At 33.3% G+C, this 22,075-nt stretch overlaps 1 protein-coding gene across 1 annotated transcript; it reads left to right on the forward strand.

The window, feature by feature from the left end:
• Window positions 1–396: 396 nt before the first annotated feature.
• On the forward strand, window positions 397–20,926 carry LOC141689752 (phosphoinositide phospholipase C 2-like). The gene is made up of 9 exons (XM_074494131.1): window positions 397–863; window positions 8,710–8,906; window positions 10,947–11,082; window positions 11,165–11,410; window positions 11,499–11,719; window positions 12,250–12,367; window positions 19,771–19,923; window positions 20,029–20,115; window positions 20,315–20,926. Exons 1-9 carry the CDS (start codon window positions 558–560, stop codon window positions 20,606–20,608), a joined length of 1,758 nt encoding a protein of 585 aa, XP_074350232.1. The 5' UTR covers window positions 397–557; the 3' UTR covers window positions 20,609–20,926.
• The last annotated feature ends 1,149 nt before the right edge of the window (window positions 20,927–22,075 follow it).

The following is a 22,075-nucleotide window of genomic DNA, read 5'->3' on the forward strand; positions in this document are numbered from 1 at the left end:
GAATTATCAATAAACCTATATCGTTCAATGAGTAATATTGTCTTTTTCAAATATTTTTTATAGAATTAATGTTAATCAATTAAGTAATCAACATGCTAAAATATTATTTTTTAAGGTTCTAACATAATGAAGACATTATATTTTTACCCTCAATAAAATAATAATTTCTTTATAATAACATTTCTCTTCTTAACAATACTATCACTTTAAATAAATTTAATTGTTTTAAAAAGTTATGAACATATACATCTACTAATATAATTATTATGAAGTCATATTATTTAAACTTTTAAATAAACAAAATTCAAAATTAAATTCAATTTTTTTAAAAAAAATTATATAATATTAAAAAAAATATGTGCAATCAGCTAGTAAAGGATTAAAGAGCGGGGCAGTTGAATGATCCACCTTGTTTGCCTCGTAGCCACTCTTTCAATCCTTGTGATGTAGGAGGAGTATGTGCTTAATTTGGTTCTTCGCTCTTATCTCTCATACTAATAATTTACCCATTTTATGAGTAGGATATACAATACAAATACAATATTGTTAAGGAAGGAATGGGCAGCTATAAGATGTTCGGAATCTTCCATCGAAAGTTTAAGACGGACAACAGGGGCCCACCCGAGGACGTTGTAAATGCCTTTAAACGTTACTCCGACGGAGATAAACAAATGTCAGCGGAACAAGTATTACGCTTCCTAACCGAATTTCAGGGAGAAGAGGAATGCACGCTTTCCCATGCTGAGGATATCATCCGACAGCTTCTCCATCAACGCCAACAGTTGGATCGTCGTTTCCTCACTTTGGATGATTTTTGTTATTTGCTTCTTCATGATCGACTCAATCCCCCTGTCAATTACCAGGTATTTGGTCTCCAACAAAATTATGGTTTATTCTAACTTAAAATATCTTATTTTACCAATTACTACACTTCAGTATTCAATAGTTGGTTATCACACATGAATACGTTACTCCACTTTTAACAATAACATTAAACACTTTTTATCTTGGCTTCAACTGTTGCAACTATGAAAGAATAATTTTATTATTAATTGAATGTTCCGAAAGAATGAAAGTTTGTGTAGGAGAAGTTTTGTTTTGTCGATCTTCCTAACCAAATTATGATAATTTCGTAAACGTGGTCTGGTTTAGTAGGGTTATGGGTCAGAGCTTTGGTTGGAAGCGTCATCATGAGGTTTGGTGCCCCTCTTAACCCAAACCAACCAAATTGAACCACAATCACACTAGCTACCCCCAAAAGAATTTCCAAAATATTATCTATATGACGGAAAATGACAAGTGACGAAATTTAATTAATTTGTGGGCGTACATGTATGCCGTGGGTCCATATTATTATTACCAAAGTTAACATTACTCACATGACACAATTGAAAAACAAATTGTAACATTTTTTGGGGCTTGCATTTTTCTATAATTAATAATCCTTAGTGACACTTTGCGGAACATAAATTAATTACATTAGTTTATTATTTTTGTTAATACTAGAAAACCAAGTCGCGCTTCACAGTGGTTTTATCATATCATTGAGTTTTTTAAGAACTTTTTATTATGGAAATTGTTTTGGATTCTCCCTTTTTAACCGAACTTTGTTTATATTATTTTTCTACTAAAGAAACCTAATAAACATACTTGTATAAATAAATTTAAATATATTGATAATGCACATATGATATGAAATTAGTAATGTACAAAAAAGCTTCAAAAATTTAAATATTTAAATTAAATACATCGGACAAAATTTCTTGTTGAAACACTTTAAATGTGAATACCAATATAAATTATCGCAATTTATTTATTACATAATTTTAATTTTTGAATAATTATAAATACATGTTATTTAAGTAATCAATTGGCTCACTAGATGTTAATAATGATTATACATGTACATAAATCAGATATTTAGCATATAAATAATTGAAACCATCGTAATTTACTAAGAAATGTAATATAAGATAATTTACATGCTAACACACACATATACAATTTAATCTTACTTTGTTAACAGTAGTGTAAATAAAAAAATTTAACATTTTTCCATACATACATACGTTGAATTTCAAAAGCTAACATTTTTCATTAAAATCAACTTTTATATTAACAGTAGTGTAAATTTTACATTATTGTATAGTATAATTGCAAGTCATTCCGACTTCAATTATGCATTTTTTATCTTTTTAAATTGAGTAAGTTAATTGTAAGTTAGTAGTGACCTCAGTAAAAATATAAATCAATACATATAGTTTATTTAAATAAAATTTAAAATATTTGGTCAACTCTGTATTCAACATATATGTTAAATTTAGTTTTTTCTTAGTAAATATACTAACGGCATTTTACAGATTAAGTTTAATCATTTCATTTTAAACGTACACTGACTACCCTGTTTATATTGATTCATTAAATACAAATTATAAAACACAAACAAGAATATTTATATTTTGCTTAATGAGCTATATTAGAAACGTTGTGTAATTTAGTAATGTCTTGTATGAAAATAATATACATTGATAAACAATCAACTTGTATTTGATATACGTTAGATATTGCACAACATCTGCAAATAAGAAAATAACTAAGAATATTACAATTGCATGATGCATAAAAAATTCTTGAAAATGACCCGTGCGAGGGTTATTATGCTAGTTATATATGTAATAGAGCAACTAAGAGGTTGGATAAAACATTTTATTCCACTTGAAATTAAAATATTACCCCTTATCTGTGATGCTCAGACTCTTTAGAAAACCATTTGGAAAACAATCCCATACCCGTGTCCAGGGGACACGATCCAAATGACATCTTGATCTTAGACACATGATAGCCTATCTCTAATTGTTATACAATATAATTTAACCTTTTAACTTTTGACATTGTACATGTTATAAATTTATATGTAAAATAAATATTATTTTACCTTTGTTTATCAAAAGTTTATATATTATTTATATAAATGATAGTTATTTGTTTATAAAAATTATCATAACATGGAGTCTTTGATTTTAGAGTTCAAAGAATCGGACACTCCGATTTGTGTCCGTGTCCAACCACTCTTCCTGTCTTCTTATGGCCGGGTCGGGTCATTCTTCACTCCTTCTAAAAGGTTTGGAGCATCATAGCCCCTCATCCATAAATACAAATAATTGGCAAATTTAATAACATTTTTTAATTACACCCCACTGATTATTACCTTTTATTAATATATACAAATTATTGTCAAATTTAATAGCATATGTTAATTAGACCTAACTAATTAATAGACTTAACGAGACATACTTGTGTGATGTGTCAGTATTAACTATTGTATAACTCATATCGCACATATAATATTCAAATTCATTATACATATATATGGAACCCTACATATATATATACTAGCATATGACTCGTGCAGACTAATTATAACATTTGTAATTTTATTATTTTATAAAAATAAATTATAAAATACAATAATGATAAATTATTCGGATTAATGAAGTTAAAAATATTTACGTATTATTTTGTATGTATTATATTATTGAAGGATTTAAAATTTAGGTATTTAAAATCTTTAAAAAGTCCTATAATTTTGCACGTGAATTATATTATTTTGTTATATTATAATTTGAATCACTAAAATTAATTTTGGAAGTGTTTGGTTCCCTACAAAAGAGGTAAGAAAGAAGTTGAGTGCGATTAAAAATTAAGTTGAATAATAATTTATAGAGTTTGTAGTTATATTGGACACATGTTTAAATTTTTTAAATTAAATTATACAATTTATTTAAACTTTGTTTTGGAAGGTGTAAACATATTTTTAGGAATGCGTTAACCGACCGAACAAACGAAACCATGTTTCGCTTATAATAGTATAGTATAGATATGTATATAGGTTCATGGTCAAATAGAAACAAGAATTAAAATCTGCACCATTCATACTAACTTTTAATCTCAGCCACTCATAATTAAATAAAAAAGAAAATAGAAGGTGAGTGTCATCTACTCATTTTCTCTCCTTTTAACTCGACTTAGTCGTACATCTATATGTATTATTTTTCTATCCGTTTTAATTGAATTTTTCTAGTTAATCGATGAACTTTTTCAAAATCCGACTTCACTACATTTATTTCCATCTCCCAAGAATCAATTTTCATATTGTATTTGCTATATTCCGGCAATAAATCACTATTTATACGTAGTGAAATCACTATTATTTCAAGATTCCCTAAATTTTAGTGATTGTTGCAAGTATAAATAGTGATTTATTGCTGAAATATAGTACATATGGTAAGTGTACTCATCGTTGAAGGATGTAAAATACAGTTGAAGGATGTAAAATACAGTGAAGTCGAATTTTTAAAAAAACTCGTTGACTGAGACGAAAAATCTATTTTAAAATGGAGGGTTGGGCTAGGCTTGTTTCTATATTTCTATTCTAATCTTGTTTTTATTCGGTCATGACTCTCTCTATATATATTTATTTATTTTTAAAAAAAGAATGAAAAATATACTTATATGCGGAGCATACCTGTTATGTTGATTCAAAAAACATGTTCACTACTAAATAATATCTACACTTACTTTCGTCATTAGGTACATCTCTTGCTAATAAAAATTTATTAAAAATTGCATCTCACGAAATGTCATACATTTGTTTCCGAAATATGTATAAAGTTCAGTAACATGTGAGTTTAGAGCATGCGCGTGTCTTGCACGGGCTGTAAAGCTAGTTTAAATTAAAATGATAACTACAAAGTATGTATTAATCATTTAAACACGACTCATCTCAATGAAATTGAAATCTAAAATAAATAAATAAAAGCTTACAACATGGAAACCAAAGAAAAGATGCATTTTGTTGAGCTTGAAGATGATGTTGTCATTGATCAAACGAGGAGTATTTAATTATAACGAATTGCCTCTTAATAGTCTAAGTAATTAGAACTAGTTTTGTACCCGTGAAATGCGCGTGACGTTTAATAAATTATTGAAATTATTATTTTTCAAAAATATATTCTTTTGTAATTTTTTCGTTTTCTTCCTAATATGTCAATCTCATTTAGTAATACTTCTATTGATTATAACAATTCTTAAAGCGAATATTAGTTGTTTACAAATTTTAAATTTAAAAAATGTCATATATGTGATGATCATATCATATTAACTTTCTTTAACAATCTTGACAAAATGAACTTCCTTCGACAATATAAGTTAATGTTTGTAGTCTGAGGACTCGATCATGAGTCACTTTACCTGATACTATAATTTCTATAATTTCTGAAATTACTATTGTACTCTCAATAACCAAACCACAACCATATCAACTCCCATATACAAATTATTTACTAGTTTAAAAACAGTGCGTAACGCGATTTTTTTAAATTGTATGTTTTTTAATTTAATTTGAATTAAAAATTTTAATCATGCATTTTCGTTGAAAAAGCTAATTGGTGGGTTATTAATAATAATAATAATAATAATAATAATATTTTATTTTATAAAATAAAATTGCTCATGTTATTTTTTTAGAAAAATAAGGGGTTTGATTAGAAAAATTAGATAGGCGGAAAAGGTAATTAGTTAGTTATTGATATTTATAATATAATTATTCAATTTTTTAAATAGATTTGCTCATGATATTTTAGAAAAGAAGTTGTTTTAGCTAGATAACATGTTTTATTTTTAAAAAAAGGTAATTAGTTAGTTATTGCTATAGATGCCAGAAAATCAAGTTGAAAATCAAACTTTCAAACTTTCAGTTTTTATATAATAGTATAGATGCCAATAATATATAGGATATAATTTAGGCTTAGATTCACAAATTTGCACTTTCATCTTAGCTATTGATTATATCAATACTTGTATCGGACTTTGGTGGACTTGGGATATATACTATAAAATCAACAATGTTTACTTGTTTAGATATCGGCAGGGGCTTATCATTCACAGAGCAACAAACTAACAATTAACAAACCAAAAAAACCACTATCGGAATAGTTATTTGTTGATATAAAATTTTTAGGATCATCATCATCGACTTCAAAAAAAGACATCATTATTTAGATCATAGATAACTTGGTGCTTGTGAAGCACACACATGAAGACGGACCATTAGCAAAGCCTGGGACATATAAAAAAATAATAATTATGCATAACTAAATATTCATAGAATAATGAAAGTTGGTATTTGAGATATAAATAAATAAATTTAGATATATAGATATTTGAAGATATGAAATACACTTGTTTTTTGTATAAGAGTACTGTATCTATAAATTCGAAGATGAGAAAGATAATTCTAATTATTAATATTTGAATTGAAAAGCTCTTAAAAAATATATTTGAGTGGTTTTAGAATCGCCTCGTAACCGCCCTAAGGGCCCTCGTCTTATCCTTAATAAAAGTTATTTGGAAAATAGTTGAGAATATACTAGAAAATAAGTATACGATAGTTAGACATGTGGCAGTTGTCAAATTTAATTGTTCTTCAAATTTGAAGGAGATCAATATAAGTGACTCTATATTCTTTATTTAAAAAAGTTGGATTTTCTATGAACTCAATTTAAAAATGTATTATGTTTCCAGCTGATTTCTTGTGTATTAAGGCATTTACTCTATGTTTTACCCAATATACCCTTTTTCCCAACATTGGTCGCGACCTTTACCCCTTACGTTTTAAAAAAGAAAGAAAAAAAGTTTAGGGTAAGTAAACTTGTTTCACTTTCATTCATAGTTGTGCTCCCGAGTTTTTAAAGGGACGAAAGCAAATGGTGACGAATGCAAATTTGACATACTTTCATTCCAATTTGACATACTTTCACTCCAGAAATGGAATGAAAGTAATTTACCTCCTTATCACTAGCTTCCTTCCCTTTTTAAAAACTCAGGAGTAAGGCCTTAGATCCGACCACATCCCTCCCAAAATTCACCTAGTAATTACTAGGAGCGTTTTCAGCTGTCAGCTGAGTAGTCACCATTAGCCTCAGCACTCAGAATCAGCTACTAACCAGCCGTTCGTCATCCACTTTTAGACCCAAAAACGCAAATTTTGGTATTAGATACTAATAAATCTCTTATATGGTGATGGTACATTTAGCCCTTGATATTTTTTTGCCGAAAAGAATGTCAATCCTGGAAAACCCCTAATGCAATTGGTTTTGAGATTTTTTTATGATATAAACGTCAAACTTTATTGGATTTACTTTTATGGTTACATCCATCTAGGTTTGAGTCTCACTTCTTATACGAAAAATGGCAATACTGTAACAATTTGATGTGCACTATGATGATTTGATTGAACATCTCGAGTATGAGCGTGAACTACACTCATATGGGGACATAAATGCTAGGTTGGGGAGAATGCAGCAAACTCGTGTTTCTATTGTTTTACAGGCATTGCCAAGAAGCACAACTTTGGAGTTAAATTTAGATTTATAAATGGTCTAAACTTTAGACCATTAGGAATGATGAAACCAAAGATGGTACATGATGAAATTGTTGGAGAAATAAAATTTTAAATGTTGATTTGGTTAATTATATCAATAGTTTTCTTTACTGCAGGATGGTTTTATGAAGCATAATATGATGTTAAAGTTTAATGGCTTCCAGTCCACAAATTCACATCGAACTAATATAGATTCCTGTTGGAGGATTCTTGATTCTTCTTTGTTATAAAACTTGCGGAGGAGTTTTCATTCAAAGAGGAGGAGAATGATGTGGAGCATATAATAATTTGATTAGTTGTTAATTATTTTATATTATTATTTTGATTTAAGTATGTTTTGTAATCAATAATCAACAATCATGTACTTTACTTTTACTTAAAACTATTCTTAGGTTTTTTTTTAAAGAGGGATAGGTTGGATATGTGCAGTTTGACCACGTAATAAGAAGAAAAATAGAAAATTGATGGGAGAACATGACAGCAAGTTGTAAATTTTAACGGATTTTTTCTGACATTTCATCTTTACGAAACTGCCTTGTGAATGATTCTTATGTGATGTATGCAGGAAATATTACATCCCGTAACACTGTCCATGAAACAGTTTTCAAGAAAAGTGCCAGTAATTGTTTTGTTGTATTGTTGTAAAATATCTCTTGCAGTATTGGTTATATGTACAATCATATGTACTCAATTTCTCTTTTTTGTTTCTGATTGATTTTATTTTTGGCATTTGTTCTGACCCTAGTTTCTAAGAATTTTGAATCCGCTACTGTATCTAGTTTCTTGCAGCTTCTCGGGAGATTTATGTCAAGAATCCCACTTTATCATTAGAAGAAATAATTTGACTTGTGTGTGTTCTGTACTACTGTTTTCAGCGGAGAAGATAGATGGAGAGTAAACTAAAATGTTTTGTTTCACTTTTCACCGTATAATTATTACGCTTATGATGATTTAAGCAAATGCGATAGTCAGAGCCTTAAAGCGAAAACGTCTATGATGAAATTAATTAAAAAGAGAGGGGGGGGGGGCGTGCTTTCATTTGTTGGATTTTGTAAAAGAATACAACAATATTCTCAGAGCTATGGAGAATCCTTCATATTTTTCTTTTGTGTTTGTGGCTTGGTAGTGAGTCACTCCTTTTTAGGAATGAATCTAGTTTGATATCTTTGCACAATGATTATGTCCCGAGAGGACATCGAGGTAAATAGTGAATTTTTAGTTTGTATTTTTATTGCAATGTGCTTTAGTGATCTTCTTTTACCTCCCAGATTCACCAAGATATGGATGCTGCACTGTCTCACTACTTCATATTCACCGGGCATAATTCTTATCTAACCGGGAATCAACTAAGTAGCGACTGTAGCGACGCTCCAATTATAGAAGCACTTCAGAAAGGTGTTAGAGTTATTGAATTGGATATATGGCCTAATTCAGATGGCGATGATGTGAATGTTCTCCATGGAAGGTAAGATACTAATGCTAAATAGAAGTCCAAATCATGGTTGTCACGTCGGTAAGTCGAGGCGAGTCGATGGAACTCAGGCTAGTCGACTAGTCGACAAGTCGTGGGCTAGTCGACAAGTCGTCGACTAGTCGGAAAAATAATAATATATTACTAAAATTATATATAATAAGGATATTATGTATTTGAAGTTTCTAACAGCTAACCTAATGTTGTATTTCAGAATTTTAGGATCCAAATACTTAAAGAGAATGCATGGATAAGTGGAAAGAGATAATAACAAAGCAAAATACTTATGGTTTTGTAATATGCAAGTGAATATTAACAAGAAATGATGTATGATAGACTGATAGTGCCGCAACTAAACTTATAAAGCTTAAAACATCAACTGGAAACAATATTAAGTTTATTACTTCAAGAATCAACTGAAAACAGAGCCCATAAATCGAAACATGGCAAATATACATACAAATTTGTATATATATACATACATAATCTGTATGTATAGTTATAAAACATCAACTGAAAATTTGTATGTATATACATACATATTTTGTATGCATAATAAGCTGCTGGTGCTGGGCAGCTTTGCTTTTTTGTTATATTAGAAATTAGGGTTCAAATATTGGGTTAAAAAGAATTTGGGCCAGGTTTGGGTCATTAAAATAAACCAGTTGGAGGCCCATAACGACCAGTCGACCAGTCGCCCGAAATATGCATTTTTCTCAAGTCGACATGTTCAGTTGACTGCCAGATCTCGACTACTCGATTAGTCGTCGACTAGTTGAGCACCGTGACAACCATGGTCCAAATATAGTTCTTGCCTTTTTACAAACAATGTTATCTTTGTTCCTCCGATTGTCTTAACCATTAATTTGCATTTGGAAGTGGTATATGATTGCCTTGACCAGAGTATGCGGACGATTGAAGTGATGCTTTTAAAATGCGCAATATATGAACACAAGTTTTTCTAATTTTTTTGGGGATATGTTCTTGCTGCATGATTGGAATTTTCCAGAAAATTGACACGTACTTGCTGAATGATTGAAATTTCCAGAAAATGCCCCCTTCCAGCACCCATGCTCTCCATCTTCCTTTCCTGTAAATTAATAGAAGAGAGTATCATCTAAAGTAATATTTTTCTGACAAAGTGAATCAGAATGTATTAAGTTTTACGTTTTAACCACTCCTTCACAGAATGTATGTTCCCTTGTCATTATTCTAGGAAGATTTTAGGGGAGTATCTCTTTTGAACAGTTGAGTGGTGGTGGACGCAGGATATCCAAAAGTCAAAAAATACATTTAACTGAAAGTGGTGGATTTTGAACCTAAATTCGCTCCAACTGGACTATAAGCTTTTAACCAGTTAAACTGATAAACTACAACAGATTCTGTACTTAAAAGATACAAAAATGTTTTTAATGGGACTTGATCCCATGTCTTACAAAAATATGGACAAAGCTACAACCTGCTCAGCCTTATAGAATCAAAAATATGTACTTCCTATGGAGCCCGACTTCCTAACCAGTCTCAAGTTATAGGTACATGATAAAGAGTTTATGTTTGTTAGTCAAGGAATAAATTTAAACAATATTCCCGTCAATACCAGTCTACGAGGTAAACAGACAGCAAGCTGCTCTCAGTCAATTGCAAATCCAATCTTTCAAACTCATTTTCCGTTGAACCTGCAGTCATTACATTCTTATCCATGACCTTCTATACTCTCCTAAGAAACTCAATATTAAATCTAAGAATGCAAGAACGCGCATGAGTCAAAAGCAAATGGTATAAATTTGTGTTGGTTATCTATAGATGGTCATGATAATGCATGTTTGCCTCTGTTGCCACCTGACACTTATAAACACCGTATTGCCTATAATAATATTTTGGATTAATCTTTTTAACTTTATTAATTTTATGCACCTGGCATTCTGGCACGTAATATTACATTTAACTTGCGAGGAGCAAATTGTGTTTGCACACGCATCAATAATTTTATCACTTAAAAGATCATGTATATGATGGGATTGGTTTGCGGTGTAGGACTCTGACCACTCCCGTTAAACTTCTGAAGTGTTTAAGCTCTATAAAGGAACATGCATTTACTGCGTCCGAGTACCCTGTTGTGATAACCCTAGAAGATCACCTTACACCAGATCTTCAAGCTAAAGTAGCCAATGTGAGTATATGAACTGGAAAGTGATCATTAACCACTGTACCACAATTTTTTATACTTCTAACCATCTTTCTGCTAAATCTAGATGGTCACTCAAACATTTGGAGATGCGTTGTTTATACCCGACTCAGAATGCTTGAAGGATTTACCATCACCAAACTCAATGAAAAAAAGGTTTATCATTTCAACCAAACCACCGAAGGAATACCTTAAAGCCAAAAAGGTTGACAAAGATGAAAGAAATAGTCTGCAGGAATTGAAGGATGTAAAGGATGAGGAAGCCTGGGGCAAAGAATTTTCAAGCCTCAACTTTGGGAGTACTAAGGATAAAGTAAAGGATATACTTCACAGTATGCTAACACCCCTACATAGATTGTAAGCATATTGTATACTGCTTGTTAACTCTTCTGTTCACCTAGGGTGATTTGGATGAAGATGATAGCCCTGACGACGAAGATGATGATGAATCAAATCAGAAAGGAGCACCTGAATATAGGCGTCTAATTGCGATCCATGCTGGAAAAGGAAAAGGAGGATTAGATGATTGGTTAAAGGTGGATCCAGATAAAGTTAGACGACTTAGTTTAAGTGAGCCACAACTGGAAAAGGCTGTAACAACTCATGGAAAAGCTATTGTGAGGTATATGCTAATATACAGCTTCAATTTGCTTGAGTATTCTTATTTAATGACTTTTTTTTTGCTTCTTACATGAAAAGACATATTTGCGGACTACCAAGTGTATATGGTTCTTGCGCGTATCCTTGAGGCATCGATTCTAATATTTATATCTAATCTTCCGTAAGATACCAGTAACTTGCTATTAGCAATAAACCAGATGTGCACATTCAGTTGAGTGTATTATCAACACTTGTCACTGTTTTATGTATCATTTAATTTTTTTTAGTGATTATGACCAAGACACGCTAAAGTAACTTTGTTTGAATGACCTACTACCTGCCTTGGAATCCTCTGTTCCTTTTCCCAACTTCCTCCTTTCCTGTGCAGAACTTGTATGTGTTGGCTGCTTCTCTATTTAAGTGCAATATGCAGAACCTTTTACAAAATAAATGGTTCTTCTGACTTGTCGGATTATAAGTTTCAATTCTGCATGTGGAAGTCATTAATACCAAAAAGTGTATCCTTGATTTCTAATAATTGTCTTGATACAGGTTCACCCAGCGGAATATATTGAGGGTGTACCCGAAGGGTATACGTTTTGACTCGTCCAATTACAATCCACTAATTGCCTGGTCACATGGAGCTCAGATGGTTGCGTTCAATATGCAGGTTTGCATTTTTGTTGTTGCAGAATTTCTTTAAGTGGCAATTTCAATTTCATATTAGACTAAATCTTAAGCCACAGATTCGTTACTTGCTCCTGTTATGAAACGGAAAAGTTGTTATTTCCTTGATTAAGCAAATCACCCAAACACTCCATCAAAAACTGAACCTATGTTATGAGGCAGGAAAGAGACTTAAATGAAACGCCAAACAGTCACTTAGATAGGTCAAATATATGTGGTTCAGGCATCCATCATATATTTCCGTCATATTTCATCAAAAGACACTACTTACGATGAAACACAGATATGTTATCAGAATTCAAGTAGTGACTGTAGTAATTAATGATGATAAATTTCACGACTAAATTCATTTTTGATAGGCGGGTTTAACAGTCAGTTGCATTATGTTGGCCAAAGTTTATATCGAGTTTCAAAATAATATTTGTAGTTTGGAATTTGCAAATCGGTATCCAAACTTTTTACAGAAATTTGAAAAGGCGGTTATACCTTGAGGGTTACAAATCTCTGGCCATAGCATACACAAAATTATAAAAGGTGGTCGCGGTTTCAAACTTTTTTTTTTGAATAATTCGTGTTTTCATTCCTTAAACCAAATCACTTTTGAGTACATGAGAAATAAAATCCGGGGGGATATCAATCCACTCCCTCTCTTCTGACATAGAATAAGTAGCTAAAACATGAGCCTACCCTATTTGCAGAACGATAAATAAACCTAAGAAGCACTGGATTTATGTGCTTTAAAAGTTGAATACAATCACCCACTATTGTACCGAACATAGCCGCACCTGGCTTTCCATTACATGCATCCACCAATACCTGTGAATCTGTTTCGACAATGCAACACTGAGTTCTTCTGCTTATTAACCATGATAATGCTTCCTTAATTCCAAGTGCCTCAGCTTCCCTTGGTGACCATGCTCCTACAATTTTATTGTTCCTCGCCCCCAGAAAGAAGCCCTGCTCATCTCTCAATACACATCCCACTCCTACACTTCTATCAGGGAACACTGCTGCATCTGTGTTGATTTTAATCCATCCTGCCATAGGTTTCCTCCAGAACTGATCACCTACTCCTACACGCTTTACCTGAGCACTTTTCCATTCTGTTAAGTAACTTGTAGCCATAGCTTTTACTCCAGAAGCTGATCCATTTATATGCTCCCAGACCCACTTATTTCTTCTGTTCCATATAGCCCAAGCTAACATTCCAATCTGCACATACTTTTCTCTAGTACATACTTCAAAGACTCGCAGGAATACTTCGAAGGCTGTATTGTGCATTTCTGTCCGTACCACCTGTTGCAGACCAGCCATAATCCACACTGTACGAGCAAAATCACAGTTGAATAAAACATGATTATCCGTCTCTGCTGCACTCCAACACCATGGACATCGATTACTTTGCATCACTCTTTTAATCATTAATGCATTCGCAGTTGGTAAGCATCCCTTGCATACTCTCCAAATAAAGTGAGTTACCTTACCTGGGAGTTGTAGTGACCATAGTTTATGCCAAAAACTCTCTTATACGTAGTATCTAACTCCCCTTGCAACCACCTATATGCACTCTTCACAGTAAACTCACCTGTATCATCTAACAACCAAAACCAGCTATCATGCTTGTCATTCATTGGAATGGGTATACGTTTGATTAGTGCAGCATCCCTAGTATTAAAGAGATCATCAATCACATCATAATCCCACATCCTTCCTGTTCCATCCATCAGGCCTCGAACATTTATATCCCTTAATTGTTCCTGCATATTAGTTGTTACATACCCATTTTCTTCATCCGGCAACCAAGGTACATGCCAGACCCTCGTTGCTTCACCTGTTCCAATCTTTCTTCGAGCTCCTGCTTTAATAACCTCGAAAGACTCCATTAAACACCTCCAAATAAAGCTTGGATTTTGCCCCAGCTGTGCATGAAAGATGGATGTATTAGGATAATATCTGGCCTTTATTATCGCAGAAACAAGTCCATTTGATTGATTTAGCTACCGCCAGCATTGCTTAGCCAACATCGCCATATTAAATTTCCTCAACTCCTTAACCCCTAAACCTCCACACCCCTTAGGCATGCACAGTTTCGACCAGGACAACCATTTAATTCCTTTACCCTCTGCTCCCCGTCCCCACATAAAGCCATTCATTTTTCTCTCTATTTCTTCACATATACCAATTGGGATAAGGAAAAGGTTCATCCAGAATGTAGGTAAAACTTGTGTTGCTGATGATAACAACGTTAGTTTACCTTGTTTGGATATATCCTTATGCACTCAGCCTTGTATTTTTTTGTTGTACCTTATCTATCAGAAATCCAAATGTCTCCATTTTGCTTCGTCCAACCTCATAGGCATCCCAAGATACTTGCCTGGAGCTTCTGTTTCCTGGACTTGGAGAATAGAGCAGACCTCATTCCTGTCTTCTATCTTTTTATTCGGACTAAAACTAATACTTGACTTATTTGTATTAATCATTTGTCCAGAAACATGTTGGTATTTTTCCAGGATAGCCATCTGTGCTTCACTCTGCCTTGCTTGTAAAAAGAAGTAGCAATCATCTGCAAAAAGCAGATGTGGTACCGAGGGTGCTCCTCGAGCTATCTTGCAACCATGAATGAGTCCGTCTGTTTCGTACCTTCTCATAAGACCAGTCAATCCCTCAGTACACATTATATACAGATATGGTGAAATAGGATCACCCTGTCGCACACCACGCGTTGGAATAATTTTTCCAAACACTTTGCCATCCTGTAGGAAGCTGTAAGTCACTGTTTTTATGCATTTCATAATTCGATTTATCCACAGACTAGGAAAACCAAATTTTTTATGCATATATTCAATGAAATTCCATTCTAATCTGTCATACGCTTTAGACACATCAACTTTCAAGCCAGCCATCCCTACTGCCCCTTGTGTTTTCCGATGAATATAGTGATTAACCTCAAACGCCACCATTGCATTGTTTGTCAATAGCCTATTTTCAATGAATGCACTCTGTTGTTCCGAGATAATTGTCTGAAGCGTTGGTTTCACCCTATTTGCCATCACCTTGGATAGTATACGCATTATCACATTACAAAGGGAAATTGGTCGTAAATCTCCAACCTTCTTTGGATGCTTCACCTTAGGGATCAGACATACCAACGTTGCATTCAAATTTTCAGAAAACTCACCTGTTTCAAAGAAATTCTGACAGAACCGCTATACATCGATACCCACTATATCCCAATATGCTTGAAAAAATGACGGATTCAAACCATCCATACCAGGAGCCTTGTTAGGATGCATAGAAAATGCAGCCCTTTTTACCTCTTCCTCAGTTATTTGCATCACAATGGTTTGCTTTTGTTCTTCTGTTAAGTGTTTAAATCCAATCCTATCTGACAATACTTCCTCCATTCCCTATGTACTGAAAATACTGTCAAAATACTCCGTAATAAGCCCTTGAATATCCTCCTCTGTGTCCTTCCAGTCCCCATGTTCATCCTTCAGCCTTTTGATTTTATTATGTTCCTTTCTCGCCGTTGCATATTTGTGAAAGAATTTGGTGTTTTTATCACCAGCACGTAGCCAGAATTGCTTAGCCCTTTGCCGCCAAAAGATTTCCTTCTTCTCCAGCAGTTTCAAATAACACCAACGGGCCTCGTTATATTGTCTAACCCCAGCTGCATCCCTTCTGCTTCGAAATCTTCTCATATCTGCTCTATATCTTGCCAATTTCAGCTTCATATCCTTCACCAAACTTCCTCCCCACTCCTCCAGCTTGGCACAACAATTCACCATCTTTGTTAAGATATCATTACTGTTTCCTGCATTCCAACTTGACTCCACTATACTTTGACACTCACTCTCTTTAATCCACACATTCTCAAAACGAAACCTATTTCCTTTTTGGATGTATACCTGTCGATTCAACTGCAAGGACAAGGGCATATGATCAGATGTTGACACCTCAAGAACTTGCACCTCAGCCGCTGGAAACATCTCACACCATTCTTTTGTAGCTAGACCTCGATCCAGTCGTTCCTGAATCCATCTTTCTGTTCCCCGTGCCCTCTCCCATGTAAACATATCTCCTTTAAACCCCAAATCTTGTAAGCCACATTCTAAGATTGTTTCCGAAAACCCCGTTAACAATGCTCTTGGTTGATACTGTCCTCCCCGTTTTTCTTCCTGAGAGCTCATATCATTGAAGTCGCCAATAATACACCAGGGTAAATTAGATGTATTGGCTAGATCTCTCATCAAATTCCACAATTGTAAACGTCTTTGTCGCTCTGGGAACCCATAGAAACCTGTATACCTCCATTTATTCATGTTTTCATGCATGCATTCGAAGTCGATGAAATTGCTACAACTATCCAAAATATTTAAACCATTTCAGTTTTCCAGAATAATGCAAGACCCCCACTATGACCTTGTAAATCAACTGCAAAGCACTTTTTAAACCCTAGTTTTTTCCTAACCTTTTCTACTTTATTTGCTTTAATCAAAGTCTCACTCAAGAATATTATACTGGGCCGCAACTGGTTATTGATTTCATGCAGAAATCGAACTGTCCGTGGGTTGGCCAGCCCACGACAGTTCCAAGCTAATAGACTCATGATTCTTGGCGGGCCTGGACTCCAGAACCCGCCATTTGCAAGTTTTTTGGCTCAACTGATGAGGTTTGACTTACATCTTCTCCCATAATTGGCCCATGACTTATATCTTCTCCCATATTTAGCCCATGATTGTCTCCAGCTAAATCTTCATCTACGCGTTTTCTTTTAATTTCCATAACTATATTTTTTGCCTCCATTTCGGTAACTGCCATATCCTTACTCATTTTTTGTTGTCCCATCAATTTCCATGAATCCCTCCACCACCTTCCCACCACCGTGCACGGTCGTTGCTTTATTTTGTTGCTTTTCCCAGGCACTATCCTTATCTCCCATATTTCTAATCCATCTCGCCCCTGTGTTAATCTTAGCATTTTTTATTTGGTGCACGCAGCCAGGCACCATATGCTTTCTACACCATTTTTTCCGGATGAGCATAGACTACATTACAATCCCTCTCGGAATGTCCTATAATCCCACAGACAAAACAGAAGGTTCCCAGTCTTTCATACTTAAAGTTCAACCAACTCCAACTATCTCCTTCCCTCTTTATCTTCAACCTTCGTTTCAATGGCTTATTGATATCTAATAACACCCTGATACGAACATACGGTTTCTACCCCCCTACGAATGTGTTCTGGTCCGATTTGATATACGTACCTATGGATGATCTTACACTTTTAAGTATATTCTCAGACAGGAATCCTCTTGGTATATCATAGATCTGCACCCATATTTCCACATGCTGCAATGGAACTGCAATTGGATCCTCACCCTCTTGAACCTGATGATAGACTAGCATGGCTTGCTCAAATGACCACGGTCCTCCTTCAATAACTTTTTGAATATCCAGTGGATGAAAGAATACAAAGGAGTATCTCAAATCACCCATATCATATATCTCCATGCCCTCCTTCGGTCTCCATAATCCCGCCATTACATTTTGCATTGCATTGTAATTGATATTCCTTTCCGTAAGGAATCTCCCCACTAACATATATGTCTTCTTTGGTGCCACCACATCCTCATTTGAAACAATAATTTCTTCATCTTCTTCGTCAGCAATCACCAGATTTGCATACATTTCTTCTAGAGCCTTATCAGATCTCACCATTGTACTCGGATAAACAAAAACAAAGTTATTTTAATATTATGTATATGATTAGAAAGGGTTGTTGATATTGATATTAATATAAATATAATAGGAATGATTGTAGAATGATAGAAGAAATTAACAGGAATGATAGAAGACTGATTGAAACATAAAACTGTCACACGAACAGAGAGAAAAACTATCACAAGGACAGAGAGATCTACTACTAGTTTTAATCTATTCGAGCAATGACTTAAACATATATATAAAAACTTTAATTTTTCAACAAATGGAAGAATTGTAAGTTAATAATTGTAAAGTTTTTACCAATAACCTAAAAATTTATCTATAGAGTTTGAGCCATATCGAGTTAACAGTTGGGCAATAATCCAATTGAGCAATTCAAACTTGACTTGATAAGAGAGATCGAACTCGATTATAGATTAGACTACTTAGACTTGATAACCTTTTTACTTACGATAAATGCTTTTGTGTTATGTGCCATCAAATTTATTTTTTAAAAAGTTAACCTATTTTATTTTCAGATAATATTTTGTTTTTAATTTTATAAATTTGTTAATGTAATAAATCAAAGCCTCATTTTTTAAAATTCCATCTGAACTTTGATCACCGCTTTCAAATTCTCAGAAAAACTGGGATAAAGTTTAGCCAAAAGATCCTGATTCAAGACAAATTCACGAGGAAGCGGTTTCTCTTCGGTCTTCGGGATCTATTGGAGCGTTAAATATTGGTTAATAAATAAATATGAGTGCGCAAATCGGATTACATTAATCGGATTATATATATATAGAAGGAAAGATCGGCAACGACCAAAGAATTCAACCAAATATTTTATCTAAATCAAATTGAGGCGGATCCATTTTTCGTAGACGTAATGCAATACTAGTGAATCCATATTCAAAAATGAAAAAAATTAAAATTATACATAACAAATTTGGGGATATCTACAAAAGATGCTAAAAGACGTGTAAAAATCAGTTACATACGTGTTTATAACATTGTACTTTCCTTGCATGTTAAACTTGTTCCATAAGTACCCCAACTGGGCTTAAAAACCGTAAATGCACGGGCGACTTTATAGAACTCTTCATAAATATTACTAGTTTTATGTAATATTTTAATCTCGATTAGGTGTTGATGTAACATTTGACATGATTTGTTTAATTTGTGAATTTTAAAATAATTTTTAAAATTTGGCTTCATAAATAAGATTTTAACTGTTTTGTTGGTTAATTTTATTACCAAGGTTCTCAATCCTTGATAAATAGGCATACCAAAGTTTGGCACCAAAAGCAGTTCCTCTTTTGTAAAATAATTACTGCACATAAAATGTTAAATTTAATTTGATAATCATGTAATGGATTAACCAAAGTGGAATTTTTCTGAAACACCCAGAAAACCAGGAAAAATGCCTTCATTTTGTAATTGTCTTTCAATAAAGTTGTAATTAACTTAAATAGGCATGTCATGGTCGTGTTGTGGACAAACAATTATTACCTTAATTTCTTTTCTTGAGGTTTTTTGTCACGTTGTTCACACCAGGATTGTTTTTGTATCAAATTATGACATTCATATATAAAAGCGTCACCAGTCAGATAGCACCATACTTACTAAAAACTGTATACGAACTTGGCCAACAAATTATATAACCACTTCAGTTTGCCAGGGTTATGGAAGTTCACTTTGGCTTATGCATGGCATGTTCAGGGCAAATGGTGGTTGCGGTTACGTGAAAAAACCAGACTTCTTATTGAAGGCTGGTCCAGACAACGAGGTCTTTGATCCTGAAACTACATTACCGCCCAAGACTACATTAAAGGTGAGTAAAACTCGATCAATGCTGCTGACGGCACCCGATTTTACTTTCTTGTGAGCTTCTCTTATTTCTTCAAAGCTGACTACCTAAACTCCTGCTCTTGTATAGGTAACTGTGTATGTGGGTGAAGGTTGGTATTCCGATTTCGAAGATACACACTATGATGCATATTCCCCTCCTGACTTCTATGCAAGGGTGAGACTGGGTTTTTTTTCCCACTTGCTTCATTGAAATATCGATATGTTAGGTGCCTATATTCTCCAAATGCCTCTTGTACATGCTGGTTGCTGTGAAATTTTCATGACCGGATAATAATATCATGAATTTTTCCTTACTAAGTAGGTTTTGTAAGTATTGTTCATGTTGCTGTGGGTTTATGCAAATCTTTTTGCAGATTGGTATTGCTGGTGTTGATGCTGATACTGTGATGAAGAAATCAAAAACAATCGAAGACACCTGGATACCAAATTGGAATGAAGAATTTGAGTTTCCATTAAGATCCCCAGAACTGGCTCTCCTTCGTTTTGAAGTTCACGAGTATGACATGTCCGAAAAGGACGACTTTGGAGGCCAAACTTGCTTACCTGTTTCAGAACTGAGAAGTGGTATTCGAGCAGTTCCACTTTATAGTAAAAAAGGAGACAAGTACAATTCTGTGAAAGTTCTCATGCGCTTTGAATTTGTTTGACATAATTGCGTTTGCAGCGGATAATTGCGTTTGAATAACTGGTCGTTAATAATCTCATCTGCTCACGGGGGAAGCGGATAATATACGAAAAATACAACAACCCTTAATACAACTCATAAATAATCAAATCCGACTTCATAAATAAACAATGTAAATTAGTTGCAACCAGGCAACTGAAATTAAACTCAAATGCAACTTAAATCTTACCCTTTATATCCATAAAACAAGGTTGATTGTGGTTGCACGGATTGTTTACAATTTTTTAGAATCTTCTGTCAAAAAAATAATTATATACCATTTCATAGTAACTTTTTAACACATTTTCTAGTGTGTGCTCTGATTACTAAGTTTCATACACGTTTCATTAATTCAGGTCATTGTGATTGGTGGAGATATTTAGGGTACTGCCCTGAATGTCATTTTAGGTTGAAAAATGATCCAAAATGTTATTTTTAAAAATTAATGACCCAAAATATCATTTCAAGACACTATATTGTGTAGCGTTTAGCAAAAAGTCTAAAACGTTACATAGTATAGCATTATGCACTTTTTATTTTCTTTTTTTCAAATGTGCAAAATGTGGTTTTAAGTAGAGTTTTGACGTCAAAATCTACATCATGTAGCATTTTAGCCCCAAAACACTACTTTATTTAGCGTTTTGTACAAATTATTTATTTATAAAAATATTTTTAAACTCATATAAAATATTGTTTAATTCTAAGTAATTAATTGTTTAATTTTCATTCTTAAATTATCTAATTTGATTTTAAATATTTTTAGAACCCAAAAGAGAATTGGAGAACCCCAAAATCTTAAAATTGTTAAATTAAATTACACCATTGGATTTTAAAATTGTTAATTTAGAGTTTACATTTTTTTAAAATTAAATTGCCCATGCAATAGCCTGCATTTAAGCGACAGACTCCGACTCCCGCGGGATTCGAACCTGTGACCAAGAGGAGAGTTATTCTCTCTTTAACCCGCTGAGCCAACCCTTGCGGGCGAGTTTACATTTTTGGTTATTAGGATTTAAGAACGACCCTAAACCCTACATTAAATTAGGGTTAGGCTCCAGGGTTTAGGGTCTTTAGGCCTTAAACCCTAAACCCCAAATCGTTGTATGTTTTATTAATTTATTTATTTCAATATTTCTAAAACCTAAAAAGGGGATTATTGAACTCTAAAAAATTAAAGATTGTTAAATTATGATATATCATTAAATTTAAAAATATTAATTTAAAAATGATTGTTAAAATATAACATTAAATAGTGTTTTCGGCCCCAAAACAACACACAAATAAAGCTTAAAAAGAAAAAGAAAGAAACCAACATATTGAAGCTAATTGATGTAGCGTCTGGTATACATTTAAAAAAAATTATAATAGGCCTTTATGATACTTCGTGTAGCGTTTTGTGCTATTTTCAAAATATTATCCGATACCCCGTCATAAAATGACATTTCTGGCC

The sequence above is a fragment of the Apium graveolens genome, chromosome 10 (genome assembly GCF_009905375.1).
Source record: "Apium graveolens cultivar Ventura chromosome 10, ASM990537v1, whole genome shotgun sequence".
In the NCBI taxonomy this organism is placed as follows: domain Eukaryota; kingdom Viridiplantae; phylum Streptophyta; class Magnoliopsida; order Apiales; family Apiaceae; genus Apium; species Apium graveolens.

Excerpts from the sequence above, each read along its gene's own strand:
- LOC141689752 (XM_074494131.1), top strand. The coding sequence starts at position 558 with ATGGGCAGCTATAAGATGTTCGGAATCTTCCATCGAAAGTTTAAGACG. Across the intron at positions 11,411-11,498 it reads TTGGGAGTACTAAGGATAAA|GGTGATTTGGATGAAGATGA; the intron begins GTAAAGGATATA and ends CTGTTCACCTAG. Across the intron at positions 11,720-12,249 it reads CATGGAAAAGCTATTGTGAG|GTTCACCCAGCGGAATATAT; the intron begins GTATATGCTAAT and ends GTCTTGATACAG.